General features: G+C 65.5%; 1 protein-coding gene across 5 annotated transcripts in view; it reads left to right on the plus strand.

Moving 5' to 3' along the window:
- SPEG (striated muscle enriched protein kinase) overlaps positions 1 to 24338 on the plus strand; it is a 111780-nt gene that overhangs the window by 50235 nt on the left and 37207 nt on the right. For all 5 annotated transcript variants that reach the window (XM_030579991.1, XM_030579992.1, XM_030579993.1 and 2 more), the window contains exons 7-16: positions 3677 to 3888; positions 4164 to 4252; positions 5506 to 5681; positions 8907 to 9167; positions 12406 to 12564; positions 13837 to 14026; positions 19589 to 19818; positions 21563 to 21682; positions 22327 to 22431; positions 23462 to 23668. In XM_030579991.1, coding sequence (XP_030435851.1) covers positions 3677 to 3888; positions 4164 to 4252; positions 5506 to 5681; positions 8907 to 9167; positions 12406 to 12564; positions 13837 to 14026; positions 19589 to 19818; positions 21563 to 21682; positions 22327 to 22431; positions 23462 to 23668 — 1749 coding nt within the window. The remainder of the gene's footprint in view (positions 1 to 3676; positions 3889 to 4163; positions 4253 to 5505; positions 5682 to 8906; positions 9168 to 12405; positions 12565 to 13836; positions 14027 to 19588; positions 19819 to 21562; positions 21683 to 22326; positions 22432 to 23461; positions 23669 to 24338) is intronic.

Raw genomic sequence — 24338 nt, forward strand, 5'->3', positions numbered from 1 at the left:
CCCAATCCCCAGCGGGGCCCGTCAGCACCCTGGCACTGCCCCCGCAGCCCCCAGCCCTGCTCCTCGGCCCCCCCCCGATCCCCAGCGGGGCCCATCAGCACCTTGGCACTGCCCCCGCAGCCCCCAGCCTTGCTCCTCGGCCCCCCCCGATCCCCAGCGGGGCCCATCAGCACCTTGGCACTGCCCCCGCAGCGCCCAGCCCCGCTCCTTTCCCCCACAGATCCCCAGCGGAGCCCGTCAGCACCCTGGCACTGCCCCCCAGCCTCCAGCCCTGCTCCAGGCCCCCCCAGATCCCCAGCGGGGCCCGTCAGCACCCTGGCACTGCCCCCGCACCCCCAGCCCTGCTCCTCGTCCCCCTGGATCACCAGCGGGGCCCGTCAGCACCCTGGCACTGCCCCCGCAGCCCCCAGCCCTGCTCCTTTCCCCCAGAGATCCCCAGCGGGGCCCGTCAGCACCCTGGCACTGCCCCCGCAGCCCCCAGCCCTGCTTCTCGCCCCCCCCAGATCCCCAGCGGGGCCCCTCAGCACCCTGGCACTGCCCCCGCAGCCCCCAGCCCTGCTTCTCGCCCCCCCCAGATCCCCAGCGGGGCCCCTCAGCACCCTGGCACTGCCTCTGCAGCCCCCAGCCCCGCTCCTCGCCCCCCCGGATCCCCAGTGGGGCCCGTCAGCACCCTGGCACTGCCCCCGCAGCCCCCAGCCCTGCTCCTCGCCACCCCCGGATCCCCAGTGGGGCCCGTCAGCACCCTGGCACTGCCCCCGCAGCGCCCAGCCCCGCTCCTCGCCCCCCCGGATCCCCAGCGGGGCCCGTCAGCACCCTGGCACTGCCCCCGCACCCCCAGCCCTGCTCCTCGTCCCCCCGGATCCCCAGTGGGGTCCGTCAGCACCCTGGCACTGCCCCCCAGCCCCCAGCCCTGCTCCTCGTCCCCCCGGATCCCCAGCGGGGCCCCTCAGCACCATGGCACTGCCCCCCAGCCCCCAGCCCTGCTCCTCGCCCCCCCAGATCCCCAGCGGGGCCCGTCAGCACCCTGGCACTGCCCCCCAGCCCCCAGCCCTGCTCCTCGCCCCCCCAGATCCCCAGCGGGGCCCCTCAGCACCCTGGCACTGCCCCCCAGCCCCCAGCCCTGCTCCTCGTCCCCCTGGATCCCCAGTGGGGCCCGTCAGCACCCTGGCACTGCCCCCGCAGCCCTGCTCCTCAGCACCCCGCCGCCTTCGCGGGCCCCAGCACAAGGCCCCAGGGAGGCTTTCCTTAGGGGGGCCCTGCCCTGGCCGGCAGCCAGGCCGAGGGCTCCAGCGGGCACCGCCTGGCGAAACCCCAGGGCCTGGGCTCCCCCCTCAGAGCTGCCAAGCGCCCCCTTCCCAGGGGCTATCCCGGCTGTCCAGGGGCTACCTAGCACCCCAGGGTGCTGAGCCTGGCTGCTCCCCGCCCGCGCCCAGCCCACTCCGGGTCCCCAGGGTGCAGGTTCACCCAGCCCGTGCCAGGGCCGCCCCCTTCAGCCGGGCTGGCCGTGCCCGGGAGGGCACCCGGCGGTACCGCCTGCTGGTGCTGGGACGCGGGGCGGGGAGGTAGCTCCTGACGGTACCGAAATGGGCCCCCCACCGGTTGGGGGGCGGGGCCAGCAGGGAGCGGGGCCGGCCTGGCTGCGCCCATCCCCGTGGCGTCGGATCCGGCCCCGCCCCCGCCCCGGCGTGTCGCGGTCTCCGCTCCCCGGCCGGCTCGCTGCGGGGATGGAGCCGGCCGGGTCCTGCCGCCAGCCGCTGCGGGAGCCGCCCGCCGCCCGGGGTGAGTCGCGGCCCGGCCCGGCCCGGCCCGGCCCGCGGGCGCTGGGACCCCGCAGAGACGGGCCGGGCCGGGCCGGGGAGGGGCGTGTCCCCCCCCCGGCCCCTCTCCCCGCACCGGGTGTGCACAGCTCTCTTCCTCCCCCCCCCCCCAGGGACCCCTCTGCCCGCACCGGGGTGTGCTCGGCTCCCTGCCCCCAACCCCCCCCAGGGACCCCTCTGCCCGCACCGGGTGTGCACAGCTCCCTGCCCCCCCTCCCCCAGGGACCCCTCTGCCCGCACCGGGTGTGCCCAGCTCCCTGCCCCCCCCAGGGACCCCTCTGCCCGCACCGGGTGTGCCCAGCTCCCTGCCCCCCCCAGGGACCCCTCTGCCCGCACCGGGTGTGCCCAGCTCCCTGCCCCCCCTCCCCCAGGGACCCCTCTGCCCGCACCGGGGTGTGCTCGGCTCCCTGCCCCCAACCCCCCCCAGGGACCCCTCTGCCCGCACCGGGTGTGCCCAGCTCCCTGCCCCCCCCCCCCCGGGACCCCTCTGCCCACACCGGGTGTGCACAGCTCCCTGCCCCCCCTCCCCCAGGGACCCCTCTGCCCACACTGGGTGTGCCTGGCTCCCTGCCCTCACAGGATCCCTCTGCTCGCACCAGTGTTGGCCCCCGAGGAGCTGTGATTTTGGGGCTCTGGCCAGTCCCCGAGGGGTGTTTCTGTGCTGTGTTTCTAGCCCTGCACCCAGAGGATGGCTTCCAGGCCACAGAGCCCCTGGCCCCCAGGCTGGGCACCGCCTGCCTCTCTCTTGGGGCAGGGGAACGGACCTGGGCCACTGTTCCTGCAGCTGGTGCCCCCTCCAGCCTGGGCTCCCTGCTCCCCCTTGCCCTGTGCAGCAATTAGTCCCTTGTGTACTAGCCTGGGGGGGCGGGGGGTTGAGCACATGGGGGACCCTCTGCTGTGGGGGCAGGGCAGCCTGCTGCCCTTGATCTGTCATCCCCACCCGGCTCCCCAGAGCCACGGGCACATGGCCTGTCCCATAGGGTAGATGCCTGAACCTGTCACCCTGGTATCTGAGCAGGGCTCCCTTGCCTGCGAGTGGCTGGGACGGGGCTAGTAGCCAGGTCTTCAGCCCTGAGCCCTGTGCCGGCGATGCTCAGCCCCTGCCCCTCAGCATCCCACTGCCCCTGCCTCTGTGCAGCTGCTTCCGGCAAGCCGGGGGGCAGGGGTGGGAGTGCCCGGGGGCTCACCAGCCAGGCCCAGCCTCTTCCCGCCCCCAGCAGCTTTCGGAGACGAACCCCAGGGCCCTGCCCCGGGGTCACCGGCCTGCGCGCTCCCAGAGCTCTGTCCTTGCCCGCGGGGCCTGTTCCCCTCTGCGGCAGGACCCCAACGCTGGCGTGAGCGCGGCTGCCAATGTCACCTTCAGCCCTGGAGAGCCGGGCGGGTGGGCGGACGACGGGCAGTGGCTTCTTCGTGAGCCAGCCTGGTCCCCTATCTCAGCCGCTTCTTGTCTGCCTGGTCTGGCCTGGCCGCCTTCCCACGCTGGGCCGGGCAGCCACACCCCTGCACTCACCCCTGGGCTCTGAAAGGGTTTGGCAGGGGGGCTCCCACGGGGCTGCTGCAGGGTCCCATCCATCCCCTCCTCTCAGGCTGGGGTGTCAGGATGAGACCCCCCCGCAGTGCTTGAGAGAAGGCAGGCTGGGGGTGAGGGATGGGGGAGCTGAGCTGTGCTTTGAGGAGCCCGCCCGGCTGCTCTGCCCTGGGCGTGCTGCCCCCCTGGGCGTGCTGCCACCCTGGGTGCCCCGCTGCCCTTCCTGTCCCACGGGACCTTGCCTGCTGCTGCCATCCCAGCCAGGGGCTTGCCGGGGCCAAGTGACCTGGTACCCTTAACCGGCTTTGCTGCCTGCTCTCTCCTGAGCCAGTGGCCCCTGCGGAGAGCCAGGGGTCCCTGCCGCCCCCCCTGGCCCTGGCCAGCCCCAGCACGTCGGACGAGGAGTACCTGAGCCCCCTGGAGGAATTCCCAGCGTCCGGGACCCCCCAGCACCGGCTGGCCGGGAAGCTGCAGCACACAGTCGACCTCGGCACCGCCCGCAGCCCGGTGGAGACCAACTTCAAGGCTGCCCCCACCTTTGAGGTGAGGGGGCGGGTCCCGGGGTGGGAGCCCCCTTGTCTGCCTGCAGGTCCTGGTGCCCCGGGGTCACTGGGTTGGGGTTTGCCTGCCCCTGAGCCCTGCTGTAGCCTGGACGCAGCCTGGGCCGCGCTGCCTCCCGGGCTCTGGGACAGCGGCACCCACCTCGGGCGCCCCCTCCTATTGGCTTGTCTTGCGGTGCTGGGGTGACCCTCGCTCCCTGCTCTGGTGCCCGTGGGCAGCCCTGTCTGATGCCCGCCCCCATGTGCTTCCCATCCTAGCTGGCTCTGTGTGACCTGTCAGTGCTGGAGGGGCAGGACGTCAGCATGAGTATCCGGGTCCGGGGCGAACCCAAACCCATCATCCACTGGTGAGTCCTCGGGTGGGGAGGGGGTCCCGGGCCCTGGTGCCGTTAGTGTTACTGTAGGAACTCTCCTTCAACAGGACGGGAACAGTCTGAATGGGGCACGGGGCAGCGACTGGCTGTTCCGGGAGGCAGGGAATGGGGCACGGGGCAGCGACTGGCTGTTCCAGAGGGGTGAGGAATGGGGTACGGGGCAGGGACTGGCTGTTCCAGGGGGGCAGGGAATGGGGCACGGGGCAGGGACTGGCTGTTCCAGAGGGGTGAGGAATGGGGTACGGGGCAGGGACTGGCTGTTCCGGGAGGCAGGGAATGGGGCACGGGGCAGCGACTGGCTGTTCCAGAGGGGTGAGGAATGGGGTACGGGGCAGGGACTGGCTAGCCCAGGGGGGCAGGGAATGGGGCACGGGGCAGGGACTGGCTAGCCCAGGGGGGCGGGGAATGGGGCATGGGGCAGGGACTGACTAGCCCAGGGGGGTGGGGAATGGGGCACGGGGCAGGGACTGGCTGTTCCAGGGGGGTGAGGAATGGGGTATGGGGCAGGGACTGGCTGTTCCAGGGGGGCAGGGAATGGGGCACGGGGCAGGGACTGGCTAGCCCAGGGGGGCGGGGAATGGGGCACGGGGCAGGGACTGGCTAGCCCAGGGGGGCGGGGAATGGGGCACAGGGCAGGGACTGGCTGTTCCAGGGGGCCAGGAAATGGGGCATGGGGCAGCGACTGGCTGTTCCATGAGGGTGAGGAATGGGGCATGTGGCAGGGACTGGCTGGCCCAGGGGGGGCAGGGATTGGGGTACGGGGCAGGGACTGGCTAGCCCAGGGGGGCGGGGAATGGGGCACGGGGCAGGGACTGGCTGTTCCAGGGGGCCAGGGAATGGGGCACGGGGCAGCGACTGGCTGTTACATGGGGGTGAGGAATGGGGCATGTGGCAGGGACTGGCTGGCCCAGGGGGGGCAGGGATTGGGGCACGGGGCAGCGACTGGCTGGCTCAGGGGGGTGGGGAATGGAGGAGGGGCCTGTCCCCTCTAGGGGGTGCCGGCTCCCTCCGGCCCTAGGGCAGGGACCGGCTGGCTCGGGGGAGGAGGTGGGGAATGGGGCGGGGGCCTGGCTCCTCCAAGGGGTGCTGGCTCCCGTCCGGCCCAGGGCAGGAGCATGGTCTGGGTGGGGCAGGAGGCAGGGGAGAACCATGGGTTTGGTCAGTGCCAGGTGGGCTGTGCCCCCAGGTGAGGGCCAGCTCTGACTGTCCCCCCCCCGCCCCCCCAGGCTGAGGAACCGGCAGCCGGTGAAGGTGGGCCGGCGGCTCTCCGTGGCGGAGGGGGAGGGCGGCTCCTGCACCCTGCGCATCCTGGCGGCAGAGCGCGCAGACGCCGGCTTCTACGCCTGCAAAGCCATCAACGAATACGGCACCAAGCAGTGCGAGGCCAAGCTGCAGGTCCGAGGTAACGCCCAGGCCTGGCCGCGCCCCTCACGCTGGGCTGCGGGGGGCCGGGGGGCCCCGAGAGGAGCTGCTCCCAGGACAGGGTGAGGCGCGTCTGCCTGGCCCTGCGTCTGCAGGGACCGGTGCCTGGGCCAGCGGCCGGGCCACGCACCATCCCCAGCCCGGCACCCGGCACTGGCAAGGGGGGAGGATGGCACGGGAGGCTGGAGAGGTGGATCCCAGTGGAGACGGACAAACTGCTGTGTAGAATTGAGAGAAAAGTCAGATCTGTCCTGCCCCCTATTCCCACCATTCTGTCCCAGCCCTGGGCTCCCCCCAGCTCTGCCAGTGCCCCTCACTCCCGACCTGCAGCCCCTGCTAGCCCAGCCGTGGGGCCCCTCTACACACAGCTCTGCTGGTGCCCCGTCTGGGACTGCTCCCTACGAACCCAGTCAGGACTCTGGTGAAGTCTCCTCTCTGAACAGACTGTCTTCGGGCAGGAAGCTTCCACCTTCCTGGGTCTGACCTTGGAGCATTCAGCATCCTCTGCCCCTCCGTGCACTTCCCACAGCGAGTCCACCCCAGCGGGGTCCTGGGGGGGCCACAGGGTCCTGCATCCCCACTTCGCAGTCAGACGTGACTCTCAGCCAGCCAGTAACACAGAGGTTTATTCGATGACAGGAACAGGGTCTAAAACAGAGCTTGTAGATACAGAGAACCGGACCCCTTGGCCGGGTCCATTCTGGGGGGCAGTGAGCCCAGATCCCAGTTCTGGGTCTCCCTCCATTTCCCCAGCCAGCTCCAAACTGACACTCTCCAGCCCCTCCTCTGCCTTTGTCCCTCTCACAGCCAGGAGGCCCCTGATCTCTTTGTCTCCAGCACCTTCAGCTGGCACCTTGCCGGGGAGGGGCCCAGGCCATCAGTTGCCAGCAGACAGGGTGTCGCCATTCTCTGTGCAGACACCATCACACCTGCCCCCTAGGGCTCTGCAAGAATCACCCTTATCCCACCAACTAGATACCTGAGAAAGGCATAGGGAAAACTGAGGCACCCACAGTATTCGGAGAAAACATTAAAAACATTCCCACTTTGTCACACCTCTCGATCCCAACCCGCAGCCCTTGCAACCCCAGCCCGGGGCTCCCCATCCACGGCCCTTCCAGTGCCTCTCAATCCCGACTTCACAGCCCCCTCCTATCCCAGCTCTGGGCTCCCCCGGCTCTGTCAGTGCCCCTCACTCCGAACCCCACAGCCCCTGCTAGCCCAGCCCTGCCGGGGCCCCTCACTCACGACCCGCAGCCCCTTCTATCTCAGCCCTGGGCTCCCCTGCACAGTTCTGCTGGTGCCCCTCAGTCCCTACCTGCTCTGTAGTGCCAGGCCGCATGGTGTCCTTGGGATTGGTCCCTGCTGCTGGTGTTTTGTGGCGTCCTGCCTGGGAGGAGAGCTCTGCCCATGGGCACATGGGTGGCTCCATCTCAGCCAGGTTCTGCCCCCCGTCCCCGTGTGCCTTGCCGTGCGCAGGACGCCCATGGCTCGCTGGGCCATGCTGGGGGCTCCTGGACCTGCTGCTCTGGTGTTTCCTTTGCTGCCCCTGCAGTGCCCTGCGGGATGCTGTGGCACCGATCCCTGGGAGACCTGACACCTCCCGGCCATGCCAGCTGCTGCCCCCTTAAAGACGGCAAAGGGGCAGCAGGAGCCCAAAAGCAGGGCTTGGGCCCAGGCCTGCCACCTGGCATGGGGGCTGTTGGGGCCTTCTCAGGCTGCCGGCTGAGGGGGGACAGTTCTGCTGCCTGGGCACTGGCCTGGCCCATCCCGTTCCCACCCGGCACGGGGGTCACACGGCAGCTCCAGTGAGACGGAGCCTGTTTGGCGCCTGCTGGGGTGGAGCTGAGTTACTAGCTGAGGGCCAAGCCGGGCTGGGCTGGGCTGCAGACCCCTGGGGAAGCTCCTGGGCCCCAGGGCAGACTAGGACCCTGCTGCCCCAGGCCAGGCCCCAGCAGACGCCCAGCCCCTCTGCAGGCAGGGATGTCGTGTGCCCGTGTCGTGTGCCCGTGTCCCGTGCCCGTCTCGGCTGCACTAACCCTGCTGCTTGCTGACTGCGGTTTTTGTCTGTACACAGGGGGAGTGCGATAAGGGGCCGCGGCCTCGGGGCTCTCTCTTAGGCGCCGGACCTCGCCTTGCGTTCTTGCCGTCTGCTCCGAAGGGACGGAGTGACCAAGGGGCAGGGCCTGGTGCCCGGGCCTGGCCCCCGACCCACCGCCACCTCCTGGACTCTGGGCTGCAAGGCTAACGCTTGGACTGGCTGGGCGGTGGGGGAGGCCTGGGGGGGGGGGGGCAGGCTGGCATAGCACATTGACGGCCCCAGGGGGCGCTGCAGGCCCAGCTGGGCCACGCCCGCGGCTGCGTGATGCTGTCTGTCTCGCTCTGTCTGTGTGTCCGTGTCTCTGTGTCCTGCTGCTCCTCGTCAGCACCGCCAAGGAGCAGGGAGCCTCTCTGCTGAGACCGTGCCAGCCGGGACTGGGCAGCCTGGGAACGAACACGCCTGGGGGAGTGGGGGCAGGAGACGCACTGCCCCCCACCCCTCCCCGGAGAGCAGCCTCTGCCCAGCCAGCATCGGGCGCCGGCTGTGAAGTAGCACAAACGGCTCCCCCCAGAGCACTGTGCTGGCAGGCCCCCTCCGGCACCCCGGGGATCCCCCGGCCTGGGGGCTCCCGGCGGGGGGAGTGGCCCCAGGGAGCTGGGGCTGGGGGCTCCTGGCGGGGGGAGCGGCCCCAGGGGGCTGGGATCTTTTTGTAGCTCTAATAAAGTGTGTTTGGTAAAGCGCCGTGTGGTTTGTTCGTGGCACAGACCCCCAAGCCCTGTCCGATCCTCCTGCTCCTGTCACCCTGTTATCCGCTGCCTCCTCGCTGTCCTAGGGTGCCATGCATCCTGCACCCCTTCCACGGGGCCTGCCCCCCACTCCCAGCGTGTCCCTGGGGGGCCCTGACCCCATTCCTGACAGGTCCCAAGGGCCCTGCCCCCCACCTTGCCCAGGCCCCCTGCCCCTCTCCCATTCATTCCCTGCACGCCCCAGGGAGCCCTGCCCATCCCCCCATTCCCAGCGCACTCTGCCCCTCTCCCATTCCTTTGTGTCCCGGGGGCCCTGGGCACCCTTCCCCCCCCCGCTCCCTGCATGTCTTAGCCCTGCACGCCCCCCCGCCCCCCGTCGTCGCCATTCAGTGGCTCAGGTGCGTTTCTCTCTCCCCAGCACACCCCGCGAGCCAGGCCCTGGCTGTGCTGGCACCGCTGCAGGACGTGACGGTCGGGGCCGGGGAGCTGGCGCTCTTCGAGTGCCTGGTGACGGGCCCGCCGGACCTGGACGTGGACTGGCTCTCGCGGGGGCGGCTGCTGCAGCCAGCCCTGCTGAAGTGCAAGATGCACTTTGACGGGCACAAGTGCAAACTGCTGCTCACCTCCGTGCACGAGGACGACAGCGGCGTCTACACCTGCAAGCTGAGCACAGCCAGGGGTAAGGGGCTCTGCACCCAGCCTGCCGGGGTAACCCCTGCCCGCGGGGCGCCACACCTTGGGATCCCTGAGGGACCAGACCGTCCGTGGGGACCCTCTGGGCTCCCCTCAGCCAGGCCCGGGCTGGGATTGCTGGGAGCCCCTCATTTGACGCTGGAGCCTGGCCTGAGGGGTGGGGCTGGATGGCCCAGTGGGGCTCTGGTTTGGTGCCCTCGCCCCCAAGTTACAGGCTGATGCTGTGGGGAGGGACCCACCTGGGCTGGGTCTGCCCTTCCTCCTAGGGGGGCGGGAGCTGAGCATGGCCCAGGCCTGGGGCTGCTTGGGCCGGCGCTGAGCGAGGCTCCGGTGTTGGCCTGGCTCCCATTGCTCTGCTGCCCCCTTTAGTGATGGGGTCGGGACATGGGTATGCTGGGGGGCTGAGCCACCCTACTGTAACCCAGCGGAATGGGCGGCAGCTCCCCCCAGGGCCGGGCGAGGGGCAGTGGAGTCCTGGGGCCTGTCTTGCTGCTGGCCAGGGCCCTGCATCCTCAGCATCCGTCCCCCCGCCTGTCTTTCCCTGGGCCCCGTCTCTCCCCCTGGACAAGGGGGGCCGGGCCCGGTTCCTTGGGCATCTGCCACGGAAAAGAGGCCACCGGCTGGCCGGTGTCTCTCTGGCGGGTTGGGAACCGCACTCTGCACGTCCCGCGGCTGCGTTGCAGCACTGGGCAGGGAGGAGCCCCCGGGCAGGATCCGAAAGGGGGAGGTGAGAGTCACTTAGACAAGGGAGGGGTCTTCAGGTCGGCCAGGCCTGACAAAGTGCGCCCGGGCTGCTGAAGGAGCGGACGAGATCGCTGAGCCGCTGGCGCTGGGCGGAGCTCCTGGAGGGCGAGGAGACGCCTGCAAACGGGAAAAGGGCAAAGCGAGTGCCCAGTTGTCAACAGGGAACGAAGGACAACCTGGGGCATTGCAGACCAGTCAGCTTAACAACCTGGGGAATTGCAGACCAGTCAGCTTAACAACCTGGGGCATTACAGACCAGTCAGCTTAACAACCTGGGGCATTGCAGACCAGTCAGCTTAACAACCTGGGGAATTGCAGACCAGTCAGCTTAACAACCTGGGGCATTACAGACCAGTCAGCTTAACAACCTGGGGAATTGCAGACCAGTCAGCTTAACAACCTGGGGCATTGCAGACCAGTCAGCTTAACAACCCGGGGCATTACAGACCAGTCAGCTTAACAACCCGGGGCATTGCAGACCAGTCAGCTTAACAACCCGGGGCATTACAGACCAGTCAGCTTAACAACCCGGGGCATTGCAGACCAGTCAGCTTAACAACCCGGGGCATTACAGACCAGTCAGCTTAACAACCCGGGGCATTACAGACCAGTCAGCTTAACAACCCGGGGCATTACAGACCAGTCAGCTTAACAACCTGGGGCATTACAGACCAGTCAGCTTAACAACCCGGGGAATTGCAGACCAGTCAGCTTAACAACCCGGGGCATTGCAGACCAGTCAGCTTAACAACCCGGGGCATTACAGACCAGTCAGCTTAACAACCCGGGGCATTACAGACCAGTCAGCTTAACAACCCGGGGCATTACAGACCAGTCAGCTTAACAACCCGGGGCATTACAGACCAGTCAGCTTAACAACCCGGGGCATTACAGACCAGTCAGCTTAACAACCCGGGGCATTGCAGACCAGTCAGCTTAACAACCCGGGGCATTGCAGACCAGTCAGCTTAACAACCTGGGGAATTACAGACCAGTCAGCTTAACAACCTGGGGCATTACAGACCAGTCAGCTTAACAACCCGGGGCATTACAGACCAGTCAGCTTAACAACCCGGGGCATTACAGACCAGTCAGCTTAACAACCTGGGGCATTACAGACCAGTCAGCTTAACAACCTGGGGAATTGCAGACCAGTCAGCTTAACAACCTGGGGCATTACAGACCAGTCAGCTTAACAACCTGGGGAATTGCAGACCAGTCAGCTTAACAACCCGGGGCATTACAGACCAGTCAGCTTAACAACCTGGGGCATTGCAGACCAGTCAGTTAAAACACTGGGGCATTGCAGACCAGTCACCTTAACAATCCGGGGCATTGCAGACCAGTCACCTTAACAATCCGGGGCATTGCAGACCAGTCACCTTAACAATCCGGGGCATTGCAGACCAGTCAGCTTAACAACCCTGGGAATTGCAGACTAGTCAGCTTAACACACTGGGGAATTACAGACCAGTCAGCTTAACAACCTGGGGAATTACAGACCAGTCAGCTTAACAACCTGGGGCATTGCAGACCAGTCAGTTAAAACACTGGGGCATTGCAGACCAGTCACCTTAACAACCCGGGGCATTACAGACCAGTCAGCTTAACAACCCTGGGAATTGCAGACTAGTCAGCTTAACACACTGGGGAATTACAGACCAGTCAGCTTAACAACCTGGGGAATTGCAGACCAGTCAGCTTAACAACCTGGGGCATTACAGACCAGTCAGCTTAACAACCTGGGGAATTGCAGACCAGTCAGCTTAACAACCTGGGGCATTGCAGACCAGTCAGCTTAACAACCCGGGGCATTACAGACCAGTCAGCTTAACAACCTGGGGCATTGCAGACCAGTCAGCTTAACAACCCGGGGCATTACAGACCAGTCAGCTTAACAACCTGGGGCATTGCAGACCAGTCAGCTTAACAACCTGGGGAATTGCAGACCAGTCAGCTTAACAACCTGGGGCATTGCAGACCAGTCAGCTTAACAACCTGGGGAATTGCAGACCAGTCAGCTTAACACACTGGGGAATTGCAGACCAGTCACCTTAACTTCCAACCCGGAAAGATAACGGAGCAAATCGTTAAGCAAACAATTTGCAACCCACCCCCTCAGCCACTAACCTCCCAGCAACCAACCCCCCCACCTCAGCCACTAACCCCCAGCCACAGCCCCCCCACCTCAGCCACTAACCCCCAGCCACAGCCCCCCCACCTCAGCCACTAACACCCCAGCAACCAACCCCCCCACCTCAGCCACTAACCCCCCAGCCACTGCCCCCATGGAGTGTAGAACACACCCTGAGCCCATCCAGCGGCTCCTAGTGTCAGGCCCTGGGGACCAGGGGAGCCCTGAGCCCCTCCTGACCTGATGCTGCAGGATCCCCCCGGCTGAAACCACCCGCAGCCCCCCCCCCCCGTCTCCATGGGCCTGGCACAAAGCCCCTCACCCCCTGCCCTGTCCTGCCTTGCAGAGGAGCTGACCTGCAGTGCCCGGCTCACCGTGCGCCCGTCGATCCAGCCGCTCTTCACCCGCAAGCTGGAGGACCTGGCCGTGGTGAAGGGACGGATGGCGCGTTTCGACTGCAAGATCAGCGGCACCCCCATGCCCACCGTCACGTGGACCCACTTTGGTAGCGACCCTCCCCTGCCCCCCCCAGCTGTGCCTCGGGCCCTGCCAGGAGATCCCACCCCCGACCCTGCTGCGGCTGTGCCCGGGCCCTGCCAGGAGACCCCCCCTCCCCCCCGTGGCTGTGCCCCAGGCCCTGCCAGGAAACCCTCCCTCCTCCCCCATGACAGTGCCCGGGCCCTGCCAGGAGACCCCCCCTCCTCCCCCATGACAGTGCCCGGGCCCTGCCAGGAGACCCCCCCTCCCCCCCGTGGCTGTGCCCCGGGCCCTGCCAGGAGACCCTCCCCTCCTCCCCGCGGCTGTGCCCGGGTCCTGCCAGGAGACCCCCACAGCTGTGCCCAGGCCCTGCCAGGAGACCCTCCCCTCCCCCCCACGGCTGTGCCCGGGTCCTGCCAGGAAACCCTCCCTCCTCCCCCACGACAGTGCCCGTGCCCTTCCAGGAGACCTCCATGGCTGTGCCCAGGCCCTGCTAGGAGACCCTCCCTCCTCCCCCATGACAGTGCCCGGGCCATGCCAGGAGACCCCCCCCCCGCGGCTGTGCCCCGGGCCCTGCCAGGAGACCCCCCCCCCACGGCTGTGCCTGGGCCCTGCCAGGATACCCCCCCTCCCCACCCACGGCTAGGCCATGGGCCCTGCCAGGAGACCTCCCCCCCGCGGCTGTGCCCGAGCCCTGCCAGGAGACCCTCCCTCCTCCCCCATGACAGTGCCCGGGCCCTGCCAGGAGACCCCCACAGCTGTGCCCAGGCCCTGCCAGGAGACCCTCCCCTCCCCCCCGCGGCTGTGCCCGGGCCCTGCCAGGAGACCCTCTCTCCTCCCCCATGACAGTGCCCGGGCCCTGCCAGGAGACCCCCCCCCCGCGGCTGTGCCCCGGGCCCTGCCAGGATACCCCCCCTCCCCACCCACGGCTAGGCCATGGGCCCTGCCAGGAGACCCCCCCCCGCGGCTGTGCCCCGGGCCCTGCCAGGAGACCCCCCCCCACGGCTGTGCCTGGGCCCTGCCAGGATACCCCCCCTCCCCACCCACGGCTAGGCCATGGGCCCTGCCAGGAGACCCCCCCCCCGCGGCTGTGCTCCAGGCCCTGCCAGGAGACCCCCCTCCCCACGACCCCTCCGCTTGGAACGCGGCCAGGGCTGTGATCTGCCTGTGGCGTCCCTGCCGCGCTGTGCAGCCCTGGGCTGTCCCTAGCTGCAGCTGGCTGCTGGGCCTCTGCTCCAGGCTGCGGGTCCCGTCCCCCCCCGCCCCTTGGTGACATGGATTTCTCTGCCCCCCGCTGCAGGCCAGCCCGTGGAGGAAGGCGAGAACGTGCGGCTGCAGCAGGAGCGGGGGCTGCACTCACTGCTCATCGTGCATGTGGACAGCGAGGACGAGGGGCAGTACGGGGTCTGTGCCACCAACGAGCAAGGCCAGGCGGAGTGCACCGCCGAGCTGTACGTGGAGGAGCCGCGCCCGGCCGCCACCTCCCACAGGTAAGAGCCGGCTGGGGCGTGGCTGGGGACCCCTCTGCAGTGGGGCCTGGCCCCTCCGCCGGGCTGCCCGAGGGGACCCTTCGGGTGACAGATCCAAGGGGAATGGGCAGGGGGATCTGCCTAGGGGCCATGTGTCAGTGCCAGCCGATGATCTGCTCCGCTGCTCGGGTCTGGCCTGGGGGCCCACCCAGCTGTCCATAGAAGTGGTGGGCTCGGGGGTGGGGGGGCGCTTTCCTAGCCCCCCAGGGGACTGGGACGTGCTGTTCAGGCTCGGGATGCTGGCAGCCGTGAGCTCCTATCCCGGCTCTGGCCTGGCTCCGGAGCTCGCTGCTACCCCCAGCCGTGGCCAGCGCTCGGCCGGGCCTGGCCCAGGTATTTAGGCAGCGTAACCCAGTTTAGCGTCCGTTCCATCGCCCCCGTCACATTGCCAGCGTCCACACCACTGCGCTGCTGGGAGCGTCCGGGCTGCGTCCGGAACCGCACCGGTTTCTGATCACACGACCCAGACACACAAGAGTTGGGCCATCGGGCCGTCCCGTAGGTGCAGGGACTGGCTCTGGTCGGTTAGGAAGCCGTGAGCCGTCGTCTTCGTCCTTCGGGAGCTGCTCGGGGGTTGGTCGGTGACTCAGAGGAGCCAGGAGTGACTCTTGCTGTTGTCGGGTTTCGGAGCTGGCTGTGCAGCTCTCTCAGCCTCTCCACTGGCTGTTAGAAAGGGGGTCGGAATGACTTCAGTCCTGCGGCAGTGCATTGTGGGCCCTTGTCCGTCGCTGCTTGTGGTGGAATACCAAAGTGAGCAAAGTGCCCCTCAGTTTCCCGATAACGCTGCAGCATGTTCTGACTTTCCAGGACGTTATCTCTGTGTACCTGGAAAGTGATCCACAATGGCCAGGTAGTGATGTGCTCGCGCCGCCGCTCCGCTTCTCCCCCTAGTCCCAGCACTTGTGCTGCACGTGGCTGGGAGGGGGAACGTGGCAGGGCCAGGGTGGGGATTTGGGGAAGGGTTTGGAATGGGGGTGGGGCAGGGATGGGGAAAGGGTGGAGTTGGGGGTGTGGGTGGGACTGGGGGGCGCTGGGGAAAGTTGGCGCCTATGGCTGGGGGAGGGCCTTCAGGCAACTGCAAGTCCCTTCGGGGGTGACCGACGTCAGCCCTTGGGTCACTTCCAAAGTCACTAGCCCCGTCATGAGTCACCCCAAGTTCCTGTGCGCTGTGGGGAGGGGGCAGCGGCTTCCCTGCCATTTGGGTGCTCAGTAGGCCCCTCCCTGGCCTGCGGGGACCTGCCCCCAGTGCACTGGGGTGGGGGGCAGGGTCCTAGTGGGGGCAGGTGTTGGCTGGTGGCTATGGGGTTGCTGGAGCAGCTTCTGGACCCGGAGTGGGCACCCCAGGAGCAGTGTGGGCTGGGAGTCAGTGCTCCCGGGTGCTTCCCCAGTGTCACGGAGTCCCCGGGCCATATTCTGGAACTGAAGCTCCCACGGCTGTGTGACAGTGTACCCCGTAAGGCTTTATGGGGGTGCTCAGAAATGTAGGTGTGATATAACTGGGATAGGGTGTTGCTACGTGTGCCATGTAACACATCTGTGTAAAGGTTATGGTCTACTGGTTATGTCCATCCTAGTTGTATGCAGGCACCATTTGTGTGTTCAGAGTTATGAACACTGGCTGCATAATGGCTTGATTTCTAAGTAGCCTTAGAACATTTGGTCACTTCCTGGGAAAGGAATGTGCAAGGTCAGTGCTCAGTCAGGAAGCACTTAACAGACAAAAGAGCTTGGAAGGCTCCAATCCACATAGGACGGCTACCTGAGGAGGTTCAAGGTAGCATGTGGGTATTGACTGCTGCCTGCAGGTCCTGAGTCATGCATGGGCAGGTGACTTGCCCATGTGATTCCAAATCTCCATTTTGTGACTGGATTCTACACAGGGGGTGGAGGGGGTCTCCACCCACAAGAGAGTCTATTTAACCCCCTGGGAGGCCCCTCCATTTTGTCTTCAGCTGGCTAAAGAAGGATCCTTTCCACCCCCCCAGGATACTTGAGGAGTAACTACAGGGGTGTGAGTGATTGCTGGACCCAGGCTAAAAGGAGATTAGTCTGTAAAAGGGAGAGTCTGGAACTGGTGAGGATCTTATCTGGATTCAGTTTGATTAAACATAGATTTGCGCCTTTTATTTGATTTTGCTTGGTGACTGACTTTGTTCTGTCTGTTACTACTTGGAACCACTTAAATCCTACTACCTGTATTCAATAAAATCTCTTTTTACTTATGAATTAACCCAGAGTATGTATTAATACCTGGGGGGAGGGGCAAACAGCTGTTCATCTCTCTCTATCAGTGTTACAGAGGGTGAACAATTCATGAGTTTACCCTGTATAAGCTTTATACAGAGTCAAATGGATTTATTTGGGTTTAGACCCCATTGGGAGTTGGGCATCAAGCGTTAAAGACATGAACACTTCTGTGAGCTGCTTTCAGGTAAACCTGCAGCTCTGGGGCAAGTCATTCAGACCCTGAGTCGGTGTTGGAGCAGACGGGCGTGTCTGGCTCAGCAAGACAGGGTGCTGGGGACCCAAGCTGGCAGGGAAGGCAAGGGCAGAAGTGGTCTCGGCACATCGCGTGGCAGCTCCCAAGGGGGGTTCTGTGATCCAACCTGTCACAGTGGCGTAGTCGGCAGGATCTGTGCACAGCTGATTGCTCTGAGACCCTGGTAGTGATTTCAAGTGAGTTTTAGGTGTGGTGGCTGGAGGACAGACAAAGTGGTTACTGGTTTGTTGTTTTCTGTTTGCTTATTTCGGGTGAGGGAAATAGGGACAGAAAAGGAAGCAAAATAAGTGCAAGAAGGAAGATCAGAAGAAACTAAAACTGCACAGGGTGCAAATTGCCCAGCAAGGCTGAACACGGGGCGCTGTGAAAGTCCCTGTTAACTAAGAATCCCCTGAGCTGAGCGCACCCCAGTTTCAGTGACCTGCAGAGGTGTGTGGCCCAGCACAAGAAAGCAGGAAAATGAGTACCAGTGACGCCGCTAATAAACTAGAGCTGGCCAGACTGGAAGCAACAGAGAAAGAAAATGAACATAAAAGACTGATGGAGAGGGAGGAGGCTGCCCACGAGAGGGCTATGGAGGCCCAGAGGGAGGCTCAGAAACCTGAACTGGCTGTTATGGAGCTGAGGAAACAAAACTCTCCTCCTGCTGGCTCTGCTTCCCCAAAAATCCACAAATGGGAGCAACTGTGTCCACAGTACGACGAGTCAAGCAGTATTGCTGAGTATTTCATCACCGTTGAGAGACCGTGCACCCGCCGTGCCATCCCTGAAGGTCAGAAGATGGCCACATTGACTGGCAGAGCTCTGGACACATTCAATAAGATGCCTATTGATGTTGCTTCAAACTATGGTAAATTTAAGGAACTGGTTTTGAAACAGTTTCAGGTTATACCTGAAACCTGCAGGGTTAAATTCAGGAGTCTTAAGAGGGGATCTGGATTGAGTAATGTGGCTTATGCTAATGCAATGAGAGATTTGGTAGATAAATGGGTGCAGGGGAAAGGCGTTACAAGCTTTGAAGGAATGTGTGATCTGGTTACTCAGGAACACTTCCCGAATGTGTGCAGTGATGATGTAAAACAGTATGTGTGGGACAAAACGGTAAATGCAGTGGGTGAATTAGCTGCGTTTGCAGACTCTTATGAACAAGCACAAGTTGCAGTCAAACCCAAACCTCTGGCAGGGGGGTGCAGGGTTGAGGGAAAGCAGAATCCCCATTTTACCCCTGGGTCTGGGAAAAAAGAGGCTGGGTGGTCACCTCCCCACGCCCCTCGTACTCGTAAATTCCCTGGGCAAGCAGAGGAGCCCAGGAGGTGCTGGCATTGTGAGCCCACTGGGCAGCTGAGGAGTGAGTGTCCCTTGCTGAGTGGAAACAGGGAACAAGTCACACATGACGCTGCGGCGTCTCAGAGCCAGGCTGTGGCCTCTCTCCACACGGGTTGTAAAGGTTGCTTCCGCACAACCAAGCAATGAGCATATCCAGGCTGTTAAAATCAATGGTGACGTTCTTCTGGGATTGAGGACATGGGTGCTGAGATTTCTGATCCAGGAGAAGGATTTGTTGCCAGGTAAAATGGCAGGATTAGAGCTGGTCGGGGGTCACAACGTCCTTGCACCTTTAGCTAAAGGACACATTTTGCTGGCCAGTGAGAGGTCTGTCATAGCTGGTAGCTGTGAGCTCACAGCTGGAGCAGGGTCACCTTCCCTTTTGGGCACCCCAGGAGCAGTGTGGACTGGGAGTCAGCACTCCCGGGTGCCTACCCGGTGTCACAGAGTCCCTGGGCGATGCTCTGGAACTGAAGCTCCCATGGCTTCACCTCCTGGGTCTCTCCTTGGAGCATTCAGCATCCTCTGCCCCTCCGTGCGCTTCCCACAGCGAGTCCGCCCCAGCAGGGTCCTGGTGGGGCCACAGGGTCCTGCACCCCCACTTTGCAGTCAGACGTGACTTTCAGCCAGCCAGTAAAACAGAGGTTTATTCGATGACAGGAACAGGGTCTAACACAGAGCTTGTAGGTACAGAGAACGGGACCCCTCAGCCGGGTCCATTCTGGGGAGCAGCGAGCCAGACAACCCCGTCTGCACTCACTCCTCGTCCCCAGCCAGCTCCAACCTGACTCACTCTCCAGCCCCTCCTCTCTGGGCTTTTTTTCCCTTGGCCAGGAGGCCCCTGATCTCTTTGTCTCTAACACTTTCAGCTGGCACCTTGCAGGGGGAGGGGCCCAGGCCATTAATTGCCAGAAGACAGAATGTCTGTCTGTGCAGACACCATCCCACCTGCCCTCTAGAGCTCTGCGAATGGCTTGCCAATTACAGAACCAGTTTCTCCTCTCTTGGTTTTCACACCTCAACTGCTAGAACAGGGCCTCATCCTCCCTGATTGAACTGACCTCGTTATCTCTAGCTTGCTTGCTAGCACACATATATATACCTGCCCCTGGATATTTCCATTACATGCATCTGAGGAAGTGGGTGTTCACCCACGAAGGCTCATGCTCCAAAACGTCTGTTAGTCTATAAGGTGCCACAGGATTCTTTGCTGCTTTTACTCCCTTCTCCAGGCCTGTCCCGGCAGGGCAGCGTGAGAAACCAGGCCTCATGCAGCTGCCCTGGTCCCTTCCAGCGGGTGACCCTTGGGGACGGAGCGGAGCTGCCCCCATCACGACCCGGGGGAGTCTGTGCACAGCCCTCCTGGGAACAGCCACCATGTCCCAGCAGCTCCCAGCTCAGCGACCCTGGGGGCCCTCCTGGGCAGGGTGCTCTGAGCCCTGCTCCATGGGAAGATCTGTGGGTTTCTGTTGGCGTGTGGGTGTCAGCCCCCACACTGGTCCCCGTAGAGCTAGCCACGCTGCCCCCAAGCTCTGAAGGCAGCTCTGGTGAGGTGGGGGTGGGGCACAGGCCAGCTCGGGGGGGGGGGGAAGGTGAGCCCAGCAGAGGGGGCGGGGCTGTACTTGCCCCACTTGCTCCCAGGTGCCCCTGCGGGGCCTGGGCCAGCTGGTGCAGTGGGCGTGTCTTGGCTGTTGCAGCTCCAAGCTGGAGAAGATGCCGTCCATCCCGGAGGAGCCGGAGCTGCCGGAGAATGAGGTGGAGCGCTTCACCATGCCCGACTTCCTCCACCCGCTGCACGACCTGGACGTGGTGGAGTCCAAGGAGGCAGTGCTGGAGTGCCAGGTGGCCGGCCTGCCCTACCCCACCATCACCTGGTTCCACAACGGCACCAAGATCCGCAGCTCTGAGGACCGCAAGATGACCCAGTGTAGGGCTCTGGCCGGGCCGGGCCTGCTCTACCCTGGGGGGAACCGGGGGGGGGGGGGGCGTCACACCGTGCCTGGCCTGAGCCACGGCCGAGGCCCGGCCCCCCTAACCCGCAGCAACCGCTTCTCCAGTCATAGCCCTCGCTGCTGCCTCAGCCTGCCCCTCAGGGTCCCCCTCGGCCAGCTGCTCCAAGGGGCCCCGCCAGCAGAACTGGGGTCAAAGTAAATGGAATCACAGCGCCCCCTGCTGGGAGAGGCCGGGCCGGAGTCACTGGGAGCTCCCCCCAGCCAGTGCTTCCGCCCCGCTCCCCACAGCGCCCCCTGCTGGGAGAGGCCAGGCTGGAGTCAGTGGGAGCTCCCCCCAGCCAGTGACTCCGCCCCGCTCCCCACAGCGCCCCCTGCTGGGAGAGGCCAGGCTGGAGTCACTGGGAGCTCCCCTCAGCCAGTGCTTCTGCCCCGCTCCCCACAGCGCCCCCTGCTGCGAGAGGCCGGGCTGGAGTCAGCGGGAGCTCCCCCCAGCCAGTGCTTCCGCCCCGCTCCCCACAGCGCCCCCTGCTGCGAGAGGCCGGGCTGGAGTCAGCGGGAGCTCCCCCCAGCCAGTGTTTCCGCCCCGCTCTCCACAGCGCCCCCTGCTGGGAGAGGCCGGGCTGGAGTCAGTGGGAGCTCCCCCCAGCCAGTGACTCCGCCCCGCTCCCCACAGCGCCCCCTGCTGGGAGAGGCCAGGCTGGAGTCAGTGGGAGCTCCCCCCAGCCAGTGTTTCCGCCCCGCTCTCCACAGCGCCCCCTGCTGGGAGAGGCCGGGCTGGAGTCAGCGGGAGCTCCCCCCAGCCAGTGACTCCGCCCCGCTCCCCACAGCGCCCCCTGCTGGGAGAGGCCAGGCTGGAGTCACTGGGAGCTCCCCTCAGCCAGTGCTTCTGCCCCGCTCCCCACAGCGCCCCCTGCTGCGAGAGGCCGGGCTGGAGTCAGCGGGAGCTCCCCCCAGCCAGTGCTTCCGCCCCGCTCCCCACAGCGCCCCCTGCTGCGAGAGGCCGGGCTGGAGTCAGCGGGAGCTCCCCCCAGCCAGTGTTTCCGCCCCGCTCTCCACAGCGCCCCCTGCTGGGAGAGGCCGGGCTGGAGTCAGTGGGAGCTCCCCCCAGCCAGTGACTCCGCCCCGCTCCCCACAGCGCCCCCTGCTGGGAGAGGCCAGGCTGGAGTCAGTGGGAGCTCCCCCCAGCCAGTGTTTCCGCCCCGCTCTCCACAGCGCCCCCTGCTGGGAGAGGCCGGGCTGGAGTCAGCGGGAGCTCCCCCCAGCCAGTGACTCCGCCCCGCTCCCCACAGCGCCCCCTGCTGGGAGAGGCCAGGCTGGAGTCAGTGGGAGCTCCCCCCAGCCAGTGTTTCCGCCCCGCTCTCCACAGCGCCCCCTGCTGGGAGAGGCCGGGCTGGAGTCAGCGGGAGCTCCCCCCAGCCAGTGTTTCCGCCCCGCTCTCCACAGCGCCCCCTGCTGGGAGAGGCCGGGCTGGAGTCAGCGGGAGCTCCCCCCAGCCAGTGTTTCTGCCCCGCTCTCCACAGCGCCCCCTGCTGGGAGTAGCGTAGCCGGGAGCTCCCCCACACCCAGCGACCCCTGTGCTCCCATCAGCTCCTGCGCACGGTGCCCTGGTTCCCAGCATGCCCCGCTGGTGCTCTGCTCTGATTGGCTGCTCGGGAGCGTAGCACGTCAGCATCATCTGTCCTGCTGTGGTTTTCACGCCCCCGCCCCGTCTCCCCGCAGACAAGGACACCCACCGCCTGCTGTTCCCGGCCGTCAGCCACGCCCACGCCGGCGTCTATAAAAGCGTCATTGCCAACCGCGTGGGGAAGGCCACGTGCTACGCTCACCTCTACGTGACAGGTGAGGGCCCCGCGCCGGCCTGTGGGGAGCCGCCCCACGCCCCAGGCTGGGCTCACGGGGCCTCCCCGCCGGGGCCTAGGGGAGAAGGTGGGAGCTCGGCCGCACAGCGCTGGGCCCGCCCCGGGGTGCGGGTGGCAGCGCTCGTCTGGCTGCGGAGTGCCGTGCCGAAGGCCGGCTGTCCCCAGGAGGTTGCTGCACAGCCACAGTCCTGACTGACTGCCTGGCCACGGGGCTCTGTCCCGTCGTCGCACGCCCCCATGCTCCTCTGGCTGGCGCGTGCCGTGTCCGTGGTTTATGGGTGACTGCACTGGAGGAAGCCGGGTCTGTGTCTCCGGGGCACTGCCAGGCGCTTGCCCCTACACGGAGCCCCCGAAGCCCTGGGGGAGTCACTGGAGCTGCTGTGGCCGGTGGCTGCCAGGCAGAGCAGCCTCTCCACGGGCAGGACAGGCGTGGGGAGCAGAGCACTGCGAGTGAGTGGGGAGGGGTGGCTGTCCCGTCCTGTATGTCTCCGCACATGGCATGCGGCCCCGTCTCTCAGCTGCTCCCCACACATGCCCGCCATGCGTGTGGGTCCAGGACCTGCCTGCCTAGAGGTTGTGGGGCCTGCTGAGCCCCCCAGTGCCATGCCTGCCTGTTTCTTTCAGACGTGGTGCCGACTCCCCCCGACGGGCCGCCCATTGTGCTGGCCGTGACCGGCAGAGCCGTCACGCTGACCTGGAACAAACCCAAGTGGCTCGACTCAGCCATAGGTGAGCTGGGCTGGGGGATGGTGAACAGGCGGGAGACCCCCGCTGCTGGCACCGAGACCCCACGACAGCCCTGGCTCCCACCAGCACGTCTCATTGGGCTTGGTGCACGGCGGGGGGGCACTGTGAGGGGAAGGGAGCTGGGGTGTCCGGGTGGGGGTGATGGGGGCACTGCCTGCTGAGAGGCTGCTCTGCCTGGCAGCCACCAGGCTGCAGCAGCTGCAGTGACTCCCCCAGGGTTTCTGGGGCTCCCTGTGGGGTCAAGGCGCCGGCAGGGCGGACTCCCAGCGCCCCAAAGACGCAGTGGCTGAGAGTCATTAACGCCAGTGGCCCCTGGGCAGCCCCTGCCAACATGCTCCAGCCACGGTGAGTCCCTGCAGCTGTCACAGGTTGAGCCGAGCCCTGGCAGCGACTCTTCCTGGCCACCGGAAGTTCCCCCCAGCCCAGCCTGCGGGAGGTGATTATCTCCAGGGGCTGGGGGGGAACAGCTGCAGAGTCCGGGCCGTGGGGGCGGGCAGCCGGGCCAGGCTGAGGCTGTAGGGGGCAGCAGAGCTGGGGGCAGGCTGGGCAGGGTCGGGGGGGTTGATCTGGAAGAGATGGAGGAAGGTGGGGCAGGGCCAGGGCTGCGGTGGGTAGGGAGAGGGGGACTAGGCCCGGCCGGGGGTGGAGTGGGAGGGGGAGAAGGGCTGGACAGGACTATGGGGCACCGGCAAGGGGGCAGTGGCGGGGCTGGGCCAAGGCAGTGGGAGAGGGAGAAGGGCTAGGCAAGGCTGTGGGGCACTGGGAAGGGGGGCAGTGGTAGGGGATGGGGGGCACTGGGAGGGGGAGAAGGGCTGGGCCAGCCTGGGGAGGGCTGCCCCTCAGTGCCTGGGAGGACCAGTGGCCAAGTGGAGCTTAGAGCTGAGCTGCATGGGAAGCCCCCCAGGCGTGGTGGCCTGGCTGGGCTGGGGCCCATAGCTGTGGGGCGGGGTGGAGATGGTGCCGGGTGGGAGCCCTGAGAACATAGCATGGTTGTGGCCTCTCCTCTGCGCAGACCCCGCCTCGGTGACCTACACCATCCAGCAGCAGGTGCTGGGCACCAGCCAATGGACCATTGTGGCCACCGGCCTGCGAGACACGCGCTGCACATTGCACAGCCTGGCCAAGGGGCCACGACACCTCTTCCGAGTGCTCACAGTCACCCCCAGGAGCAGCAGCAAGCCCTCGCCTCCCAGCGAGCCAGTGCAGCTCCTGGATCGGGGTAAGAGGGGTGGGGGACTCCAGGCCACCACCTGGGAGCTGCTGGGCCCCCTTAACGCGCCAGCCTGGGCTGTCTCCCACAAGGCCTTGCTAGTGACAGCAGCATACCCCTCCAGGTGCTGTTATCACTCAGCACAGCCGCATGTGGAGCTCCACACCCAGCTAGATTGCGTGAATGCTCCCAGAGTCGGTCACATAGGGAAAGGCACCCGCCCATCCCCCCAGCTCCCCAGCCTTGCACCCCAGAGCTGCACTGTCCTGCCCCGGGCAGACGCCTGGCCAGTGTAAGTTCATTAGCCAGTTGCCTCTCCCTCCCTGTGCAGAGGACACGCACCAGCCTTGGTAACCTGAGCTGAGATTTCCCAAGCACTGGTTTAGGTGAAGTATAAACTAGGTTTATTAACTACAGGAAGGTCGATTGTAAGTGTTTAGCTGTGGGAGGCATAAAAAGTCCGTGCTAGTTACCAAAGAAAATAAAATTCAAGCACCCAGTCTAAATCTTAAGCCGTATTACACTAGGCAGCCTTTCGATCAAGCAGTTTTCTCACCCCAGTGGATGTTACAGGTCTTCATACGCTGGCTTCTCTCTCCAGCCTGGGGCCAGTCTCCTCAGCTGAAGTCTCCGTCTCCTCCATGTTCTTGTGGCTTTTAGCATAGGTGGGGGAGGAGAA

The sequence above is a fragment of the Gopherus evgoodei genome, chromosome 11, assembly GCF_007399415.2.
Source record: "Gopherus evgoodei ecotype Sinaloan lineage chromosome 11, rGopEvg1_v1.p, whole genome shotgun sequence".
In the NCBI taxonomy this organism is placed as follows: Eukaryota; Metazoa; Chordata; order Testudines; family Testudinidae; genus Gopherus; species Gopherus evgoodei.